Raw genomic sequence first — 20,432 nt, forward strand, 5'->3', positions numbered from 1 at the left:
GCCGCCCCCTGGCGGACAGGCGGGGCCCGGCCCGGTGCCGCGGGTTCGAGTCCCGCCCCCGGCAGCGGCGCGGTGAGGACGGGCCGGGAAACAGCCGCAGCTTCACCCATTTCCCACTAATTCTGTGTATTCTCGCCGAGGGAGGGCTGGAGTCAGCTTGCGCTGCTTAGTCCCGGTCGCAGAAGCAGAGGGAAGGCTCCATCCGTGAACCACAGAAATAGTTTGTAATTCAGTTGCCTGCACCAACAGCCCTGGGGTGTTTTTGCTTTTCCAAACTCAGAGACCAACACACAGCACCTGAAGAGGAAATCCCCACCATAACCAATTAAAATGTACTTTATTGGTTTCTCCCCCCGCACTTCTGGGATTTTTAAAGTGTTAAACATGCGCAATTACAGATCTTTTGAAAACTGATTAGAAAACTTTTATGACAAATACAGGCAATGACCACATCACATAGCACATAAATAGGATACAAATGCAAGAAAAATAAAAACAAGGCTTATTTTTGTCCTCCTCAGAACCATATAGTGGGAACAAAAGGACACCAGAGAGCACGTGGACTTTTAGAGACTTGACACACAAAAGACCTAATTTTCCAGAAGGTGCAGGGGAATTTGATGAAGTTGTAGATCTGCAGCTGCTCCTTAGTTGGCTTAAGACAAAGTCAGGATTTCACGCACACCCAGAACTCACATGGCATTTGCACCAAGATCCCAAATGAAGTGACACTGATTTCCTTCAAATTTAGATTGTTTTGGGTCAGTTCTAGGTGGGTATACTCAGGATCAGAAAACCAGGGTAAGAGGAGTAAAGCAACATTAGCATCACACTCACAAATAAAGGTAAGGATCAGGGAGTATATAAGAATCAAGTATAAAAAACTAAACCAAACTTGTAATTTCTGGTATAAAATTGTTACAAACACTGTGTTTATGAGGAGATTATCTCTTGTGAGTGTAGAGCCCAGGCACCTACCTCAGTTATTTTCAGCATCACACCAACAGTATGAAAAAATTATTTAAAAAATCCCACAAGCAAAAAACCCCCACATGATCTCCCCAACAGAGAAACCAAGTGAAAAGTGAAGCACGAAGAGAGCTCTTACAAAAATTAACACACTCAAGAAACTTCTGTCAGCTTTTAAGAGCTGAAACCATCATGACCTAACAGGAGGAAAATCTTTTCCATTATACACAAAACCACCTGGTTTTCGGGCTCAGATTATGGTGTAACACTAACCTCCAGCACCAAACCAGTATTGCTGATACCTCACATTTTGATCACATTCCAACATCATTTTATTTTCTCATTCTGCAATAAAAAAAATCTCCTAACAGTGACGCTGAAATGCCATCCAGTTTTCTATATCAATACGGCTTTTGAAACAAAGCTCCTTCTGTGTACTTAAAAAAGGTGCAAGGAGAGCATTGCCCTCAGAGGAGAGAGCGAGTGTGGCTGGGGGAGCCCAGAAAAGCACTTTCCCTAAAAACGTTGTCGTAGGAAGACTTGAGGAACTGGACGTAGTTCTGCATGCTGCGGTTGGTGCTCTCCGACTGCTCCAGCCGATCCCGCAGGTCCTGGAGGCGGCTTTCGTATCGGCGCTCTGCCTGCACAGGGGAGCACAAAACAGGCTGAGAGGCAGCAACATTCATCCTGTTCATGTTAAACTCTTCCCCCAAAGTGCTGAGGAGAGCCAGAATTAGCACAGCAGATGACATTACCATAGATGGTGCTGTGATATTTATAATTTCTGCTCATTCCCAACTCCATTCAGCAACCCGCTGATAAAAGCAGGAGACAACGTGGCTAATCAGTTGGGATTTTGAAATACATTAGCCTGTAGTTTTGGGGAATTAAAACACACCCTTTTCTGAAAAGCAACTTGACCTGATCCATCAGCCAACAATTCCAAGTAAAACTAAAGCAAGAAAGCAAGGTAAATAGGACATGACAAAAGATTCCCAGTCTTTCTTCTAGAAAAAAATCCTTTCCTCTAGAAGAGAAATTGCATTCTCTCTGATGTAGGTGAAATGAAGTTGAAACCTGACCGTGATACCTGGTGCAAATCTCCTTTTAACACAAGGAAAGTCTGATTCTTTTCTTACACACACATAACTTCACACCAAGTTCACTCACATCATTGTACTCTCACTTGCCTATCACTTACTACACACTCCTGAATTGGACACAGCAGACATGTCCTATGTCACACATACATGGACACACTCAACAGCACATCACATTCAGGCACAGCTCTGCATGACTTCAGCAGCACATCCACAGGATTATTTATGGATTCCATTTGTTGCTAGGGCACCACCAGTACAGCAAGAATATCCCCCACAAGCCACTCACATCCTCTTTGCTCCGATGCAACTGGTTCAGCTCTGTTTTATTCCTGCTCAGCTGGGTCTCCAAATCCAACATCTTGGACTGGGCTGCCCTCTCTCTGGAGACTGCTCGTTCTCGAGCTTGTTCCACCTACACAGAACAACAACTTTGTTAAAGGGATATCTATGGAAGAATATAGTTTCCCTACCCATTGCCCACAAAAGCCCTTTGAAGTTTAACTGACACATTCTCATACATAAGCAGCAGCTCAGTCCTGTGCTTTTTCTCTGTCGCAAACCAAGTTCAGTTCTTCGACAGCGCTGACAAACAGCACCAGCACATTACCTGTATTTCACTGAACACGATCATTTTAATGGCTTTGGTCATAAGCTGAGAAGATTCAGCATTCTCGCTGTTCTCCTTTCACAGCCTGGGTAGCTTTGGGTGAATTCACAAACATGAGAAATTACTCACTTGTCTTTTGGCATCCTCAATGGCCATCTCCAGCTGACGTGCCAGGGAGCTGCACTCACGGCTCTTCTCCTCCAGCCGCAGCTGACACTGGTGGATCGACTCCTCACGTTTTGCTATGACCTGAAGGAATTCTATGTTCTGGGCACTCGTGGACTCTAGTTTTCTAGTTTAAGACAATAAGGGAAGGAAACCTATTCATTTTAAATGGAGTGTGTTTCATTCTGCCTTTTGTCAGGTCCTGACTCTCTGGTAACAGATTCTATTCCCCCTTGAAAGGTGAGAGCCTCAAGAAACAGTTCTCCAGTCCTCAAATCAAAATTTCAAAGATGGAAGGACCTACAGAGTACCCATATACCTGCACTTTCTGAGACACTGTCACTAAAATAAATTTATAAACATAGGTAAAAATACTGTAATATCTAGTAACCTCAGAATTGCCAGGCTAAATTGGACAAGGAGCTGGTTTCTCTACTGTCTACGCCATCATCCTGTCTAACAACATCCACAACAGGTGCTGCTGCAAAAGCATGTAACTCTTAGTGGACAGCTACTGATTAGAGAACCTTGTGGCATAAGCAAATGCACAGAATCCTGGAGGCATGTGGGGAACTGGAACAAGACTGAAGCTGTTTCAATCCCCTGTAAAAACAATGGAAATGGAAGGTTAAAAAAGCAAGAGAGCCTAGTGTTTCTAACCTTTCTAGCTCCTCCACCTTCAAGGTGAGTTGCTTTTTCTCCTCTTGGGCAGATTGATATCTTTCTCTTGTCATCTCCATTTTGTCCCCCTGGAGGTCAATCTAAAAATTACAGGAATTAATTACTTTACAGAGTAGTCACTACACACTCGTGTCCAACCACCTAAAACATATGCAGCTCTCAGAAGGAAATACGTTCTGTTCATAACTTCTAGAGAGCTTCAGAAAGGGAACAGTGGATAGTAAAGAACTAAACATCCATTTTGCTGATACTTCCAGTTACAGTCTGGGAAGGTATGGGAAAACTCATCTGTACTGCAAAAGAAAAGCCAGGCCCATGAATTCCTACATGTAGAGCAGCACCTACAATCCAAGCACACACACAAGAACAGCAGCCACAAACATGCCAGCAAGCCCACAACAGCATCAGAGCCTGAAACACCAGGGAGGTTTATAATACCAAACCAAGCAGACTGAAGCGGTCAGACAGAGATCATGTGTTGTCTTGAGGCACAGCTGTAGATGTCATCCCTGTCTGAAACTGTCCTGCAATACCTGTACAGTCTTTCTGGGAACAAAAACCAGAAACTGGGAAAACAACCTGAAATCAGAGTGATAAAATGGTTGGGCTAGCACCATCAGCAGAAAACTAAAGGACGGAAAGCTGACAAGAGGATGGAGGTAACAGAAGCAAGGGCTGTCATTAGCAAGTACTGCCACTGCTGCTAACAAGTCCCAGAAAGATTCTGCACCAAGGGATGAGAAACCTTTCAAACATTAAGGAATGCTACCAGCAAAGCCGCTAACTTCTTGCACAAAGACATGGCACACACCTTTATTTTGCAGTGCACGTTTAATCTTTTCAATAAGAGATGAGAACAGAGACGAAGTTTGAACCTTGCTGTGATTAGAAATTCATGCTGATTTCACAGGTGAGGTGCGCCCTGGTATGGGTACCTTCTGCCAGTCCCTTACCAGCTGACGGAGTTCTGCAATCATGGTACACAGATCCGTGTTCTTCTTCTCATAACACATGAGCTGTTGATGGCATTGTGCCAGCTGTGCCTCAGTGTACTTTAGGATCTCAGGCAGCTTTTCCAGTTCAGCAAGCTGAGCCTGCAGCTGGTCACGAGTCTGTAATCAAAGAATAGAATGTGAGAACTTTCAAATGTTCATAAGATCAAGACTAAAAAAATTTCTCAACTTCAATGAAGCTTTGTTAGTCCACAACCATGATGACACTTGTGTAGATATTTAGCCAGTTCTGGAGTTCAAAGCCTAAGGTCTTTTCCTACTCCAAAAAGCTTCCACCCAGAATCTGGTTCCATATGTATGGCGTAAGAATGAGTATTTTGAATTTTGGGCTTCAATTTTACTGGAAGTACAAGCTCTGCTTTTGTGTTCAGCTATTCCACATCAGATAATGGTGTAACCTACCTAATCCACTGTTCTAAACCACTATTGCTGCAGCAAAGGACACACTAAATAATTTATATACCTCTAAAGAATGCCATATAGTCAAAAAAAAGCTGCTAAATGTTCATTCTGAAAAACTTATTGAACAAGTCCTGAGAAAAAACTGATGCAAAAGGCAGAGTCAAGCCTTTTATTTCCTATTTACAGCTGTTTTTCACTAGATTCAGAACACGAAGATCCATGAATGTCTACAATGTATCTTTACAGGGATAGTTACCTCTTCAAGCTCCTTGTTCATATCATCCTTTACTGTCTCGTTCTCTTTTTCACACTGCTCCAGTCTTGCTGCCAGCTCATCTGCTTCATTTCGGGCTTTCTGTGCCTGGACATTAAAAAAAGACCCCAGACTTTAGCTGTTATATACAGTTTTCAACACATTTATGCAATGCCTTGGAGTAATTGAAACTGCTCCAGTTGGCAACAGCTAAGGCATTACAGAATAAGCCACAGTGGGAGGAGAAAACACCTTTGTGCTGAAGGCTCTGAGACTCACCTGTGCCGTGTAGTTTTCAATCAACGCCTCATAGCTCCTGACAGAGTTCTGGAGATGCTGCAATTCCATCTGTGCTTGGTTCAGCTTGTCCTCCATTGAGTTCAGAGCAGCCTGAAAAAAAGAAAACATTTTCCATTGAGTGCTTGGAATTACCTGCCATGTGAGCTGTCTAATGTTGTCTAGACTAAGAAAATACAGTTTTGTCCATCCAAGTTGCCAAAACTCTCCAGACTTCAGCAGACTGCCAAATTTGCATCAGCAGAGCACAGAGGTTTAGGATGGAAAAAAAGATGTAGGTCACCCACAAGATCACTCATGGTAAACAATAATAGGAGAAATAGGGCAGTCATCTTTTTTGTTCTGGAGATTTCCATTCTCTCTGTATGAGCTACAACAGCTGTTTGTTGTCTGGCCAACAGCAAAGGTGTAAGGACAAGATTTAAGATCCCAGCTAAATTAAACAGTAGTTGGAGATACTCCTAGCCAAAACATGGAAGTAACACAGTTCTCCCAGTATGTACACTTCCTCTGTTGCCTCCTAACACATTGGCCCTATTACAGTCAGGTTATATGAACTGGTTTGAAACTGTATAGGAGCAATTCATGCAATTTGACTCATGTCCTCAGTAGCCAAGTAAGTTGCTGTAATTACCCCTCTTTTCCTCCTAACATTTGTTCTTCAGACCCTTAGAGACACTAACCTTTAGTCTTTCATTTTCTTTCTTTAAAGAATTGTTGTCTCCATTCATTTGGTGCACTTTAGACATCAAAGTACTGTTTTCTTCCCGTGCCTTTTCCTGGACCTTTGCCAGTTGTTCCAGCAAGTCTGCAACACGGCTGCCACACAGAAAGAAAATGAGTTCTTAAGTGACAAGAGGGAGTAAGGCTCCTAACCTCTGAAAACTAGCTTCAGAAACATGGCTTTTCCCTATCCTTTCATCTTTCTTCTCCAGTCATGTATGCACACCTCTCTGTTACACTGTTTGACTACTTCAATCTTTTTATATCTCCTGGAAATTAACTGGAGTTGTCCCCCTGGAGCTCAAATTAATTGTCTCAAAGATACACAGGATAAGGATATGCCTCTCTCAACTCATACCTATCTAGTTTTCCCTGTAGCAACAACTGTACTGCAGTGTTGTAAATAAACAAATTTATTTACCTTCACAACAAAACTAGCATCAACTATACTACTGATGTGTTTTAATAACTTCTATTCCAGTAATTCAAATAGATCTCAAAACAAACAAACAAAAAAAAATCTAAATTCAAAGAATTACAAAATGGCAAAGGAACAGTTTTAAGGGTCAGCAAACCCTAAAGAGTCTGTCTTTGCTGTGGCAAGTCAGCAGCAAAAGTCACATGTCTCTCTCCACCTCTTCCAATTCTGCTCTAGCCCTTAAAGCAGTACTGGTTTAGCTTAGTTATTTACAAGACAAATTAAAACATTCATTTCAATGCTATTATTCAATTAAATTATCCTTGAACTTTGAACTCATCCCCACTCATGCTTCTTTCTCTGCACTGATTTTACTCTAACCTGTTCAGTGTAACAACTTCCAGTTCAAGGTCATCCTTCTCCTTCAGTGCTTTGTTGCAGCGATCCCTCCAGGACTCGAAATTGGCCCGGACCTCAGCAAGGCAGCTGTCCTGTCAGACAAGGGAAATACAAGAGGAAAAAAGTAAGGGAGAAGACAAAATAATCACTGGTGTGAGATATACAGACAATACAAAGAGATGCCCTTAACTTAGGACATGCAGTGAATACAGTGACAGCTGAGCAAACTGGATTTGTTCTAAACTTGGCATAAATGGGCCATAGCATCAAGACAGAAATAAATTTCATCCGTAGAAAGAAGAGACTCTCCCCAGGGCTGCTACCAGAAGTCAACAATTTAAAAGCATGACCTCAAACTAGGCCTCTCCTGTTTCAGCAGGTACCTTTTCTGCTAGCTGGGCAGTCAGTTTCTGCACATACTCCTCATTCCGCTCCGCCCGCTCTTTCTGTGCACGGATCGCTTTCTTCAGGGCATCTTTATCATCATCCCCCTTGACCTTCGTGTCTTTCAGCTGCTCCAGGGCAAGTTCCAGCTGTTCTGTAAGCTTAGCTTCACTCATCTCCAGACTCTGCAGGGGAACAAAACCCACCATATGGATTAATGCCCATATTACACCTGCAAACCCAAAGCAGCAATTAATTTCCTAGAAATGGTGATGAGAACCAGGCACAAATCCCCAGTGTTCAGCATAGAGATATTTGCAGTCAGGTTTCACCTACACAGTCCTGTCTAAATGCTCAAAGAGATGGCAGCATGACATCTTCCTTTTCTTCCAAGAGTCTTCCTTTCTTCTTTCATAAGCTGCTTCCTAAAATACTGATTTTTCTCCTGACCAAAATGATACTGTTTTAACTGTCTTTTGATCAACCTGAGAAAATTATTTTTATTGATAAAATGTATCTATTGAAGCAACGTATAATAATGTTGCTTTATGCAGCTCTTACTAGAACAGATTAAAGCTCCTCTAAACTATTAACACATTTATGTTGCTTGAAACATCAGCCCAACATATGCTAAATATAAAACTCTAATCAAAATAAACCAGGGGAACTTTCTCCTCCTCATTAATACCGTAGAACAGATGAACGAGGGTGATCAAACTGGCACAGTATTTTTCCAAAAATGCAAATTAAATAGTTTCAGTTTGTCTTGATGCTTGACTAAACCAAAGCAATCTTTTCAATAATTACAGAGTAACTAACTTAGGAAAAAGAAAATTTAATTAATGCACATAGACCTTAAGGCTAAGATTTTACTTCATGCTTCAAATGTGAAATGCGATTTCTCTTTTCTTACTTAATTTGAAACTCATGCTGTGTGTTAATGGCATAAACATCACCAGCCAATATTTCAGTCAACCAGACTTTGTAAGAAGCTCATGTTACTCCCCTTGTGAGTGATTTCAGTCCATGGGAGCAAAGGAAGAGACAATCCCCAGGGAGCAGTCCAGACATACCTGCACCTGTGCAGCCAGACGACCATTCTCAACTTCTTTGCTCCGCAGCTGGGTTTGTAAATGGGCTTTCATAGATTCCATAGCTCTGGAGAGTTCAAATGCTTTCTTTGCCTGTTCCTAGATAAGCAGGAACAAGACAAATATGTTTGTACTCAACAAGCTAATAAAAGAAACACTTTATAATATGCAGGAGGAATCTCAGATTTCACTGAATGATCTCCAGCCACCACCACCTCCAGATACCCTCACAGCCCTTCTAGTCCAACAAAAAGGGACCTAATGAACAGTCATTTATCTTAGAACACATGTGAATGACTGGCCTGAAAGTTACGTTCTAGGGCAAAACATTCTTTGTATCTGACCTCTTCACTGCATTCCCACTTTACCTCTTAAACTAAGGAGCATATTAGAATTTGCCATTGGGAACCGACAGGACATTAAACAGAATGTTAATTCAGTGCCCAAGCAAAGAGAATTCCACCAATCTATCCTTGTGAGAGGTCTTACTAGCAGAATATGGAACCCACAATGATGTGGGAGTTGGTATCTGCCTAGTTTTACAAGCAAGCCAGTCATCTGATCTCAAAATAGTGGTCTGCAAACAATCTCATCTTTTGGACTGCCTGTGGTTTTACAGAACTGGAAAATAAGGAAGAGAGGGAAAAACAGAAAAACAAAATTACCTTTTCTGCCACTATTTGAACTGTGAGGCTTTCCACTTCCTTTTCTTTTCCCTGAAGCTTGATCTGAAGTTGCTGGAAAAACAAACAACATACAGATGTTCAGTAAAAAGCACATTTAGGATGGCAGGTGGAAGGCAAGAGGTCTAACTGCCTCCCTGTCAAGACCACCTGATCTGTGGCACAGTCTGTTATCCACAACAGCATCCTCATCCCCAGAAAAACAGGCTTCATTCTACTCAAGCATGAAGCAAAAGGGATACACATACATTTGTACAACAGGACACAGGATACCCAGTCAGGACCATATATACTCCACAGACTAAAAAGGGCATTTACCTATATCTCACAGCATGTTTTATAAGTTCTGGCAAGGCAAGACCTCCTGTCTCAGTTTAGAGAGAAGGAAATGAACAAAAACTGGCACAAGGTAACTCATTCAGTGACAGAGCCCAATACACAGAGTTATCCCCATTCTAAGACCCTGTATTTCAAAGGCAACGAAAATCTACCCACTTTGAAGTGCAGGTTGTTAACCAGAGGAGCAATGAAGTGGCTCTGATTACCTCAAAAACTAAAATAATTTTTTTATTGAAATAAAAGGCACTACTGTAAGATTTGACAGTGGAATATCAGACAAAGAAGGTTTGTCATTTTAGATTTCTCTGCGGTATCATTAAAGGAAAGAGAGATTGTGGTTTACTTACCATGTTCTCTGCATCTGAGTCAGCCAGCCTTTTCAGCAGCGCTGCTTGACGATCCAGTACCTTCTGGGAATCTTTCTACAAAATAAATGCATGAGAAAAATCATTAACTAAAAAGTAAGTTTTCTACAGGTTCTTAAAATGGAACTTGAAAAATCAATTATTTCCTCCCAGTTGCAGCAGAAAATCTTAGAAGATATCCAGAAACATCACATTTGCTAAACACTTCACGTATCATTATCCATCTCAGAAGGCTTTTCCACTTCCCAGTCAAAGATTAAAATAAAAAGCATGATGCCAATGTAAGATCATTCTGGACTCTCCCGCTACTCAGGGGAAGTCATGTGGAAGAATTCAGACCAATTATCCAGCCTCACTGGTGGATGAGGTAACTGTTACCATCAGCTAACTTTTGGTAAAATGGAATATATACTACAGAAAGAACAGAAATATCATTTTTCTATTGCTTGTATGAGCAATAGCGAATTGTTCTGTACATGTAGCACAGAATTGTTTCTAATTTCTCTGTTGCTGCCCTCAAAGCCTACAAAATCAAAGTTCTGAATATCCTTAGGTTCTCATTAGCTGAGGCCATATAAAGTCCTCAGACTGCAGGCAACCCAAGTGCAGCAGCAGCGTTTGAGACCAGCAGGATCAGCAGATATAGCCACATCCAGAGGAGACAGCTGGCAACACAGCAGTACCTGAACCTTTTAACACAGCCAAAGACTTAGAGGCTCTACCATCTTCAGAACAGAAAAGCCAGTCTTACTCTATGAATTAGGCAGAGATAAAGAAAAAAACACAAATAAAAACTAAACAACATTTATGGGCTGACAGGATCTACTGCAGGGCTGAGGAAAAGAGTTGAAAGATTTCAAACTCAAAATTCTCTTCCAGCCCATGAGACAACACAGCCTCCTGTAATCAGCCAGGTTCCATACACAGCAGTTCTCACCTCCCGGGACTGCTGCTCTGCAAGAAGTTCTCGGAGTGTCCGGTTGGTTTCTTCAAAGGTGCTCAATTTCTGGAGCAGAAGCTCTTTTTGTCTTGTTAGAGCATTTATATCTGTGCTGCTCACGTGTTTCTCCTAAAGGAAAAACATTAAACAAACAAAAGCCAAATAAACAAATAAACAAAGAAATGAGGAAAAACAAAACACAACAACTCAAACAACCAAACCAACAAAGCAAACAAAAGGAAATAATTGTTCACTTTTGTGCAGAAGGTACCTGGACGCAAATGCCCTGCTTTAAAACTAAATCAGCAAACACCTTAAGGATGTTGAATCCCTCCACTTTTCCTTAGGCTTTCCTGGATTAGCAACTTTAACATTACTTTTTTAAGACAGACATATAACAGGACAATGTAGTAAAGGCAAGAACAAAAAGGGACACATACAACATTAAGTCTCCCAATGGTATTTTTCAGGGCGTGGATCTGTCTGGCAGCTGCTGCTCCATCCCTTTCTGCTTCATTCAGCTTGGTCACCAAACACTCCTTCTCCTGCTGCAAGCACTCCTTCTGCAGCCTGCAAGGAGAATTCAGTCATCAGAGAAACAAGAAGCTTTGGCAGCTATACCAGCCACTATTGATATAGAGTTGATTGGGTTAAAATTAGTAAAAAGCCCAAATCAGAGGATAAAAGCTCTAAACAAAAACTGCTTAAGATTTACCTTCTTTCAGTGTGGAAGCTGTTTTGAGATAAGGCAGCAAGCAGAAACCAGGAGCTTGCTGAGATCACAGATATGAAATTTAGAGGGGACAAATAAGGCTTATATCAAAACTGCACACAATGCTGTGTTTTTCCTGGGCACTTATGTCACACCAGAAATAAGACTCCAAATGGCCAAATAAAAACCAGAAAAGCACAGCAAGACATGCAGCTCAATGTTTTTAGCCAGCACTTGTAATCTCAGAAGCATTCACAGAGTTTTCTGAAAAAGGAATACAAAGTATTAACTTCCAAGTGATCGTTCTTAAGGGAAAAAAATAAATCTAACTCTCCTAAAACATTAATGTCCCCCTGGAGACACGACCTTCACTAATTCTTTAGATACAAAGCAGATGCAGAAATGTCAGACTTACAGACCTTCACAATCACTAAGAAAAAAGCCCATGATTCAGTCCCCTCAGGGGCTGTCACTCCTGGCTCTGTATAATTTTTACAAAGGTTAAAAATTCTCCTCTAGTTTTCAGCTCCATGTTTATGCATTAATTGTTCTATCAAGCAGAATCCCTTAATCTTCAAAATACTAATTGCAGAGCTAGTCTGACCCTCCACACAAGCCAACTGCTCTCAGGTTCCTCTCAAAGTAGGTTTTTTTCCCCATTCCATAAATCATGCAGCTACTGCAATCTTGAGTCTCCCTTCTAAAAGGTGACAAAAAATCCAAGTGCATCAGTTCTTCAGCAGCAGCTACAACCTCAAATCATGTCAGGTGTGAGGTGCCTGTGGATACCACTAGTGCAGGAAAAGTGAGAAGTGAAGATTTCTTACATAGTTAGGTCCTTCTCCTCCTTTATGCGCTCGATGTTGCGTCGGAGCCGCGTGTTCTCATTCTCTGTTTCTACCAGCTCTTGTGTGACCTCATTCAGTTCTTCCTTCTGCTCTTCCAGGAGACGCTTTGTCAGTTGTTCCTGTTCATCCATTTGCTGCATCTTAACCTGAAGATATTGGAATAAAACTTAAACCAGCGGCCTCGGAAGTGATACACAGAATCCATATCCCAAACCAGTGAAACATTCAGGGTCAATCAACTTATTGAAAGTATCAAAAAAAACTAAGTATATCCTCCCAGGTGACAAGTGACAGGACATGAGGAAATGGCCTCAAGCTGTGTCAGGGGATGTTCAAGTTGGACATCAGGAGGAATTTCTTCACAGAAAGGGTTGTCAGGTATTGGAAAGGGATGCCCAAGGAGGTGGTGGAATCACCATCCCTGGAGGTGTACAAGAAACAACTTGACACGGCACTCAGTGCTCTGTTTATTTAACAAGGTAGTGATGGATCCAAAGTTGGATTTGATGATCCTGGAGGTCTTTTCCAACCTTTAACAAGTCCATGTGCCAAGTCCTGCACTTTGGCCACAACAACCCCCTGCAGTGTTACAAACTGGGGATGGTGTGGCTGGACAGTGGCCAGGCATAAAGGGACCTGTGGGTACTGGTCCACTGAACATGAGCCAGCAGTGTGCCCTGGGGGCCAAGAAGGCAAATGGCCCCTGGTCTCTATCAGGAATAGTGTGGCCAGCAGGAGCAGGGAGGTGATTCTTCCCCTGTACTCAGCACTGGTGAGGCCACACCTCAAGTGGTGTGTCCAGTTCTGGGCCCTCAGTTTGGGAAGGATGTTGAATCGCTTGAGTGCATCCAGAGGAGGGCAACAATGCTGGTGAGGGGCCTGGAACACAAACCCTATGAAGAACAACTGAGGGAGCTGGGGTTGTTTAACCTGGAAAAAAGGAGGTTCAGGGGAGACCTTATCACTCACTACACCTAACTAACTACACTACACTAACTCCTGAAAGGTGTGTGTAGTTAGGTGGGAGTCAGTCTCTTCTCCCAGGCAACCAGTGACAGGAGAAAACACAGGCTTAAACTACTCCAGGGGAAGTTTAGGTTAGACATCAGGAAAAAATTATTCACTGAGTGATTGGGCACTGGAATCATCTGCTCCGGGAGATGGTGGAGTCACCATCCCTGGACGTGTTTAGAAAAAGCCTGGACGTGGCACTCAGTGCCGTGATTTAGTTGCTGAGGAGGTGTTAAGGTCATAGGTTGGACTTGGTCATCTCAAAGGTCTTTCCAATCCAGTTCATTCTGTGATTCTAAAACTGATTTTTGTTTTATCCGTTCAAGTAATTCCATTACATTTTGTAGCATGAATAAAATGGAAAATGCTTGATGTAAGAATCTACTTGACTTAAATCCTATTCTTATTTAGTGATTTGAAATCCATGTAGTTTTGAGTAAAATAATAATATAAGATTTGCTCTGAGTGTTAATGTTAAAAATGCAGTTTACCCCCACCATGATGCATCTTATGAGACCTGGGAACATCTCCCACATATTTTTTATGTGGTGTCAGGTACATAAGAGCCTATTTATCTGGAAGACACAACACCATTGGGTAGCACACTTTTGAAACCGAATCAGAAGGAAACAGTCTTATTGAATATAGGGATTTTTTTACAATAAAACATCAATGCATTGTATTTTTCACTTTCTGGAGTCATCAGTTTTCAGATTTTGGGCTTGGGCGGGAGAGATTATTTGGAAACTAAAGCACAGCAATACCTTATTAAATTAATAATATTTTGAAATATTTCATAGTGTGGCTAAGTGAATTTCTCAGCAGGACAGTTCAGCTATTCTAAACAATTCAGACTGATTTTCAAGCACGCTACCAACAGTCTGAGTAGCTTTCCATTGCACCAAGACCTGCCTCCAGCCTCCTCTTGTCAAAGGATCAGCTACAAGCAACAGTCAATAGGTCTTTCCACTGTCTCCTTACCTCTTGCTTCAGTGTTCCCACCATATTCATCAGGCTATCTAGCTTCTTTTCATATTTGTTAATTTTGCAGCAAGCGGGATCATCGTCATCCGTGGAGAGGTCACTGAGGCGCAGTACTGACTGCATCCTTTCAGATTCAGGATTAGGTGTAGCTTCACGGCGTTCAGCTGATTCCTACCAGAGAATAAAGAGTATAATATTTTTAGTATAACATTATAAATACCATTCTAAAGCTAATATTGCCAGAAAACAGAGACTGGGTCACATCACTGCAGCAAGGCTAGCAAAGGAAAAAACATTTACAAACAGTTCTTCCATTTCCATCTGGGAAAGGTCAAGAATGCAGAAGAGTACAATGAAAAACAAGAGAAACTAATGAAAGCTCAAATCCTCACCTAGGAAGTGGCAGGAATACAACAGGCAAAACTATCAACTCATGAGAAAGGAAATACAACACAATGCTACACAAATGCTGCATGCTTTGGAAGAGAATGAGACCAGCAGTCCCTCACTGAGATTCCAGATGAGATTTTGAAGGGCATTACTAAAATCACAATAAAGAAATGAATGTGTCTGACTTCTAGAGACAGAAAGGCGTGGCCACAGGCTGTTTATAAATGCTCAGTTTTTCTGTATGAAAAAGTGAAAAAGATTTATAGAAGACACTTCAAATAGATGGTAGGTGACAGCAGCCTTCTTTCAGATCTGCCTACCTCTCTCACTACACAAATGCTCTCTTCAACCTTGGCTAAACCTCAAAGTTTGTTTGAAAGAGCATAACCAGCTGTACCTCCCATTTCAAGATGGTATCACGGGTACTTGTTTTGCCTGGGGGCATCCAAGGGGCCTTAGTTTTCACCCGCACAGCTCGCACACCATCCCCTTTTGATTTCTGTTTTTGCTTTTGCTAAAGAAAGAGAAAATAAAATAAATTACAGACCCTTGAAGAACCATTTGTAATTTTTTAGTGCTGCAAAACCAAACAAAAGATCATTTATACAGAACCATCAGTAGTGTTTCACAGGATGCATCAGATGAGGTGAGGTAGCAGCCACCAAAGGAAGCTGATACCAGCCAGAAGAAAAGGTTATTGCACTCTCAGCTGACAGGATGGCTGGATGTAGGACCTGACAGATGGCTGGGAGATCCCTTTTCCACCCCAGATTCACCTCACAAAAAAGCAGCTATTACATTTGACACCGTGATTGATTTTGGAAAGCCCTGGTAGTGTTTTCCCCACTCTGCAGTCAACTAGAAGATCCACATTTATTTGTATTGAACTTGAGCTGCTCTAACTGAAGGATAGTTAAAGTGTTTTTGCACAATTCTAACCTTAGAGAAAAATCAGATGCTGTAAACATTCCCTACTGGCATTAATAGGATGCATTATTTTCACTGTTATTCTATCCCATTATGAAATTTGCCATTAGCAACAAACAGAATTAATAGAAGACTTCTAACAGGATTCTGTAGGATAAGGAAGATGAGATAGCAACTTCCATCAACTTTTTAGAGCAACTTTCCATAAATATCCAGCAACAGAAGAGGGTATGGAATAGCTAGAACCTCAGCTTCAGTTTTGCCTTGTGGCTCCTGTGGGTAAGGCTGGGAAGAGATCCTCTGCTGCAGAGCTCAGTGTACAGAGAATGTCCTTAATGCCAGAAGATGGTCTGAATCCAAATTCTTTAACTAAGCACATTTATTTTAATACAATCAAGATGCTACTTGAAATGCCTAAGTATTACCTCTCCTCAAAGCCTTCCTCCAAAAACAGATAGGAAGCCAAATAGAAAACATTATCAGGACACAGATCCAAGAAATAAAAGGAAAAAAATCCTCCAAATGATATCACATTGGAAACAACATTTCTTAAGTCAACTTGAAAAACAATCCTGTATCATATCAAAATCATCTTTCAACAAATCAACATAGCAAATGTGTCACTGCAAATTCACCACTGAATATGAATTGAAGTCTCACAGCTCTAACACAACAGCAGAACAGACCTGGAAGATTTTTTGATGCTTCTAGGGCCATTCACCTTCTCTTTGTAGCCCTTACAAAGAACCAGGTACACACTCCTACCTGGCATTTTGCAGGTGTGGTTTTCTGCCCCTTTTTAATATGGACATGGACAGGGGTGTTTTCATCCACATGGACGTGCAAAGGGGGAGATGAAGAATGGTTCTTCATGGCTCTTCTCCCACAAATGGGAAAGGGAAATACAGTGAAGGGAAACCTGTGAATAAGGAAACTGGAAATAAAAACATTTCCTTCAGTGTTCAGAGAGGAACAGCGGCCAGCCTTGGTTAACATTTGAGCTTTTTATCAGTAGCATCTGCCATTCTGCTCACTGTTCTTCTGTAAAGCCAGGATTAACACAAACAATTCCTCTGCTTCCAGTATTTTCTGTCTTTAACCTGGTTATTGAAGATCAAACACAGCTGGATTGATAGCAGATGTCTGTAAGAATCATTGAAGTTGAGAGTCTTTGAGCAAGTGAGCAAATCAAAGGTTCCCATTATCAACAAAATCTGATTACAAAGAGAAATTCGAAGCAGGGAGGAGAATTAATTTAACAGTTAAGAAAAAACATCAGGAAATCATCAGACCACTCCATCCTAGAACCCTGAACCTCTATGTTCCATGCTTCATATGTGCTTTGACTGTCTTTTCTAAGCATAAATCCTTAAAAGCCATTGCATCACAGCATTTCTTTAATCTCCACAGAAACACACAACCATAACCTGAAAACAATACAGAAAAGCCTAGAGACACAAGGTCAAAGTCATCATCTTGGAGCTTGATGCCTCAGTTGATGTAAAAGAATGATGCAATTGCAAATCTTACTTACACAAAGCCACCAGTAGGACTAATTTGATTCTGGTAGAAAAGGTATTGTCAGCTTAGGTAAAGTTACTTACAGATACTTTCAAGCCTTTGAGTTTTCTGGACACGTTCTTGGGTGCAGCTTCTTCATTGACAGAAGAGATACACCTGATACAGAAATAATAAAATTATTAAAAGGAAAAGGTGTCATTTTCTGAACATCCTCTTCGTTTTGATCTAAGGGAATACCAAGGCTCAAACACATCAAGTGCATGAACCCAAACAACAAAAGTCCTAGCTTCCCTTGTAAAGCACCGGATGAGGGAAGGACAGAGACTACAATTCCTAACATATTGACAATGGAGATTGTTTTAAACAGTGGAAACGTTTTGTACAATTACACGATGGCACTATTCACTTACAAACTTTCAAATTCTAGCTGCAATTTTTAAGGAACACAGCAGTACTTCCATTAATTCATGAAGAAGACACAGCTTTCTGAAGGAACAGGATTCCCCAGTTTCCAGCTATGAACAACTCCAAACACTGCTGGGTGTTGTAATCGTCTTTTTTTCCAAGGAAGGGCTAAGCTCTCCCCGGTCCTAGGACTGATAGAGCCCTTGAATCACCACGATAGACAATCAAACGCTGTCACCGCGCCTCCCTTAGCAACAAGGCTCACTCCCAAGTTCCAATTCCTCCTGCAATCTCTGGAGTTTTTCCAAGGAATCTGTGGCCACCTCAGGGTGGCAGAGACGCGGTCCGGGGACCCGTGTGCCGCTCGCAGCTCTGAGGGCCGGACAGGCCTTCACCCAGCAGGGCCCGGCAACTCCCAACGCCCGCCCGCCCCGCGCCGTTACCCGAGCGCGATGGCTCCCGCTGGCCTCGCAGCAGGAAGGAGCCCGAGTGGCAAGGAAGAAGGAACAATTCCCGAGGTTCGGGCACCCACACGGTGAGGGGACGCACAAATGCTGAGGAAATACCCTACAGGGCGAGGGGACGCCCACACGGTGACGGGACACGCCACAGGGCGAGCCCGAGCCGCCGCCCCCCCCCCCCAAGCCCTGCCCTGCCCGGGCACGCCGCTCTCACCAGGTGGGCGCGCGCGGAGTTCGGAGCCATTTCATTTCTCCATCAGCGCGGCGGCAGGTGCAGGGGCGCCCGTGGCCCGAGTTCTGGGGTTGATTCCCGCACCACGGGCAGGAGATGCGGCCACAGGGCCGCCGCCGCCGCCGCGCCGCCCGCGGCTCCACCATTGGGCGATTCGAATGGCCCTGAGCGGCGGTAACCGCCCCCGGTAACCGTCCGCGGCTCCATGCGGCCGGCGCGAGCGGCCCCGGGAGCCGCCGGCCGCGCAACCTCCAGCGCGGCGCCCGAGGAGCGGGTGCCCACCCGTACAGAAATGGGGAGGTCTGAAAAGAGGATGAAATAACTGGATTATTAAGTCCATTCTCTTGGTGTTGCCTTTGAGATGAGTTTTACTGTCTTAAAAGAATTGTGTACACAGCCACTTTTACTGTAAATTGTTAACCAGTCCCCAACACAAGGACATGGAAATGTTGGAGAAGACCACGAAGTTGATAAGGGGATTGAAGCACCTTCCCTATGAAGACAGGTTGAGAGAGTTGGGGCTCTTCATCCTGGAAAAGAGAAAGGTTGTGTGGAAACCTCAGAGCACCTTCCAAGATCTGAAGGGGGCTACAAAAAAGCCAGAGAGTGACTCTTCATCAGGAACTATGGTGATAGGACTAGGTGAAAATTGAAAGAGGGGAAATTTAGGTTATATATTAGGGAGAAATTCTTCCCTGTGAATGTGGTGAGACACAGGCAAAAGTTGCCCAGGGAGGTTGTGGATGCCCCAACCCTGGCAGCACTCAAAGCCAGATTGAATAAGGCCCTGAGAACCTGCCCATGGCAGGGGAAGGTGGGAGTAGATAAGCTTGAAGGTCCATTCCAAGGACATTAACATTCTTAACATTCTAAGACTCTATAAAAAGCGATACAAAATCCTGAAACAATCTTTATTTAATGTAATATTACTGGCATGTTAGTGTTATGGATCTTGAGAGGACTGATTCATGTAGCACAGCAAGGAGAAGTGGAGTCACTGAGCCCTTGGTGCCTCAGATCCTCATTTAACATGAAAATCTCTTCCTCCCTCTCAGGTTGAGGTGGATGCTGAAATTATCATCAACCTCCTTCAATCTCCTGCTTTTATCATAAAGAGTTTCTTCAACCTCCTGTTTATGCAGACTCAATATAATTCTTTAAAAGAACATTGCCTGTTGGTACTATGGAATACAAGTTTCAGTTCAAATACAAGTCAGAGCAGCCACAGCCATTTGTACTGTAAACATTTGCTTTCTCCCTTCAATGTCAGATCATAAATGAATTTGGAATTAGTCCTCCATTCAGAAAAAAAACCAAACCTCTGTCACCACCATTGTTATAACTAATAAAGGTACTCCCTCTGAACACACACTGGGCAAGCAGTTGCATTACAGACCAACTTCAGCTGCACCTGAAATATCACAAATCAGATTCCCTGAAATCTGCCTGTTCTTCCAGGGAAACAGAACTTGATCAGGGTGGTAATTAAGGATACTGAAGCCTTGGGCTGTGCCAAGGATCACTCACATTTGAACCTGCATTCTCTTGCTATGACACTGTTTCTGAAGCTAGAAAGGGACTTTGACAGTGGCTTCCCACTGACAGAGAGCAGGGTTACATGGGATGCTACAAAAAAATTTTTCCCTGTGAGGATGGGGAGGCACTGGCACAGCTTGCCCAGAAAACCTGTGGCTGCCCCATCCCTAGAAGTGTTCAATGTCAGGTTGGACCTTGGAGCAACCTGGTCTAATGGAAGGTGTCCCTGCCCATGGCAGGGGTTGGAACAAGACGGTTCTTAGGGTCCCTTCCAATCCAAACCATTCTATGATTGTACCCAGCACAGCTCAGAAGACTTAGCTGCAGATACAGCTCCTGATCTGACTGCCACATCAGCAAATCCTTTGTTACTCTTGCATGACAGAAACATCGAGAGATCCCCTGGCCATGCAGATGGCTCTTAATCCTATTCCTAAAACAAGAACAAACTGATCTTCAGGGATATTCCAGAGAGATCTCATGCACGACAAACCTTTCCAATAACTGCTCTGCATTTGTGATTTCAGTGTTGGCCAAGTTTTTTGGGTGTAAAGGGTAAGGTAAGGACTCAGA

General features: G+C 42.7%; 1 protein-coding gene across 6 annotated transcripts; it reads right to left on the reverse strand.

Moving 5' to 3' along the window:
- Window positions 1-320: 320 nt before the first annotated feature.
- On the reverse strand, window positions 321-18,484 carry ODF2 (outer dense fiber of sperm tails 2). 6 transcript variants are annotated; one of them, XM_015645190.2, is made up of 21 exons: window positions 18,306-18,328; window positions 17,309-17,381; window positions 16,470-16,623; window positions 15,175-15,291; window positions 14,385-14,558; window positions 12,372-12,538; window positions 11,273-11,402; window positions 10,830-10,961; window positions 9,875-9,949; window positions 9,171-9,242; window positions 8,488-8,604; window positions 7,414-7,599; window positions 7,013-7,122; window positions 6,174-6,309; window positions 5,473-5,583; window positions 5,197-5,301; window positions 4,479-4,637; window positions 3,505-3,605; window positions 2,809-2,971; window positions 2,359-2,484; window positions 321-1,610 (listed from the first exon to the last, which is right to left on the reverse strand). In XM_015645190.2, exons 3-21 carry the CDS (start codon window positions 16,575-16,577, stop codon window positions 1,437-1,439), a joined length of 2,463 nt encoding a protein of 820 aa, XP_015500676.1. In that variant the 5' UTR covers window positions 16,578-16,623; window positions 17,309-17,381; window positions 18,306-18,328; the 3' UTR covers window positions 321-1,436. The 6 variants fall into 6 exon arrangements, with proteins under 6 accessions (XP_015500676.1, XP_015500674.1, XP_015500677.1 ...); XM_015645188.1 differs by having other exon boundaries at window positions 16,470-16,638; window positions 18,306-18,324; XM_015645191.3 differs by lacking the exon at window positions 18,306-18,328 and adding an exon at window positions 17,636-18,023.
- Window positions 18,485-20,432: the final 1,948 nt, after the last annotated feature.

Source organism: Parus major, chromosome 17 (assembly GCF_001522545.3).
Source record: "Parus major isolate Abel chromosome 17, Parus_major1.1, whole genome shotgun sequence".
NCBI classification, from domain to species: Eukaryota; Metazoa; Chordata; class Aves; order Passeriformes; family Paridae; genus Parus; species Parus major.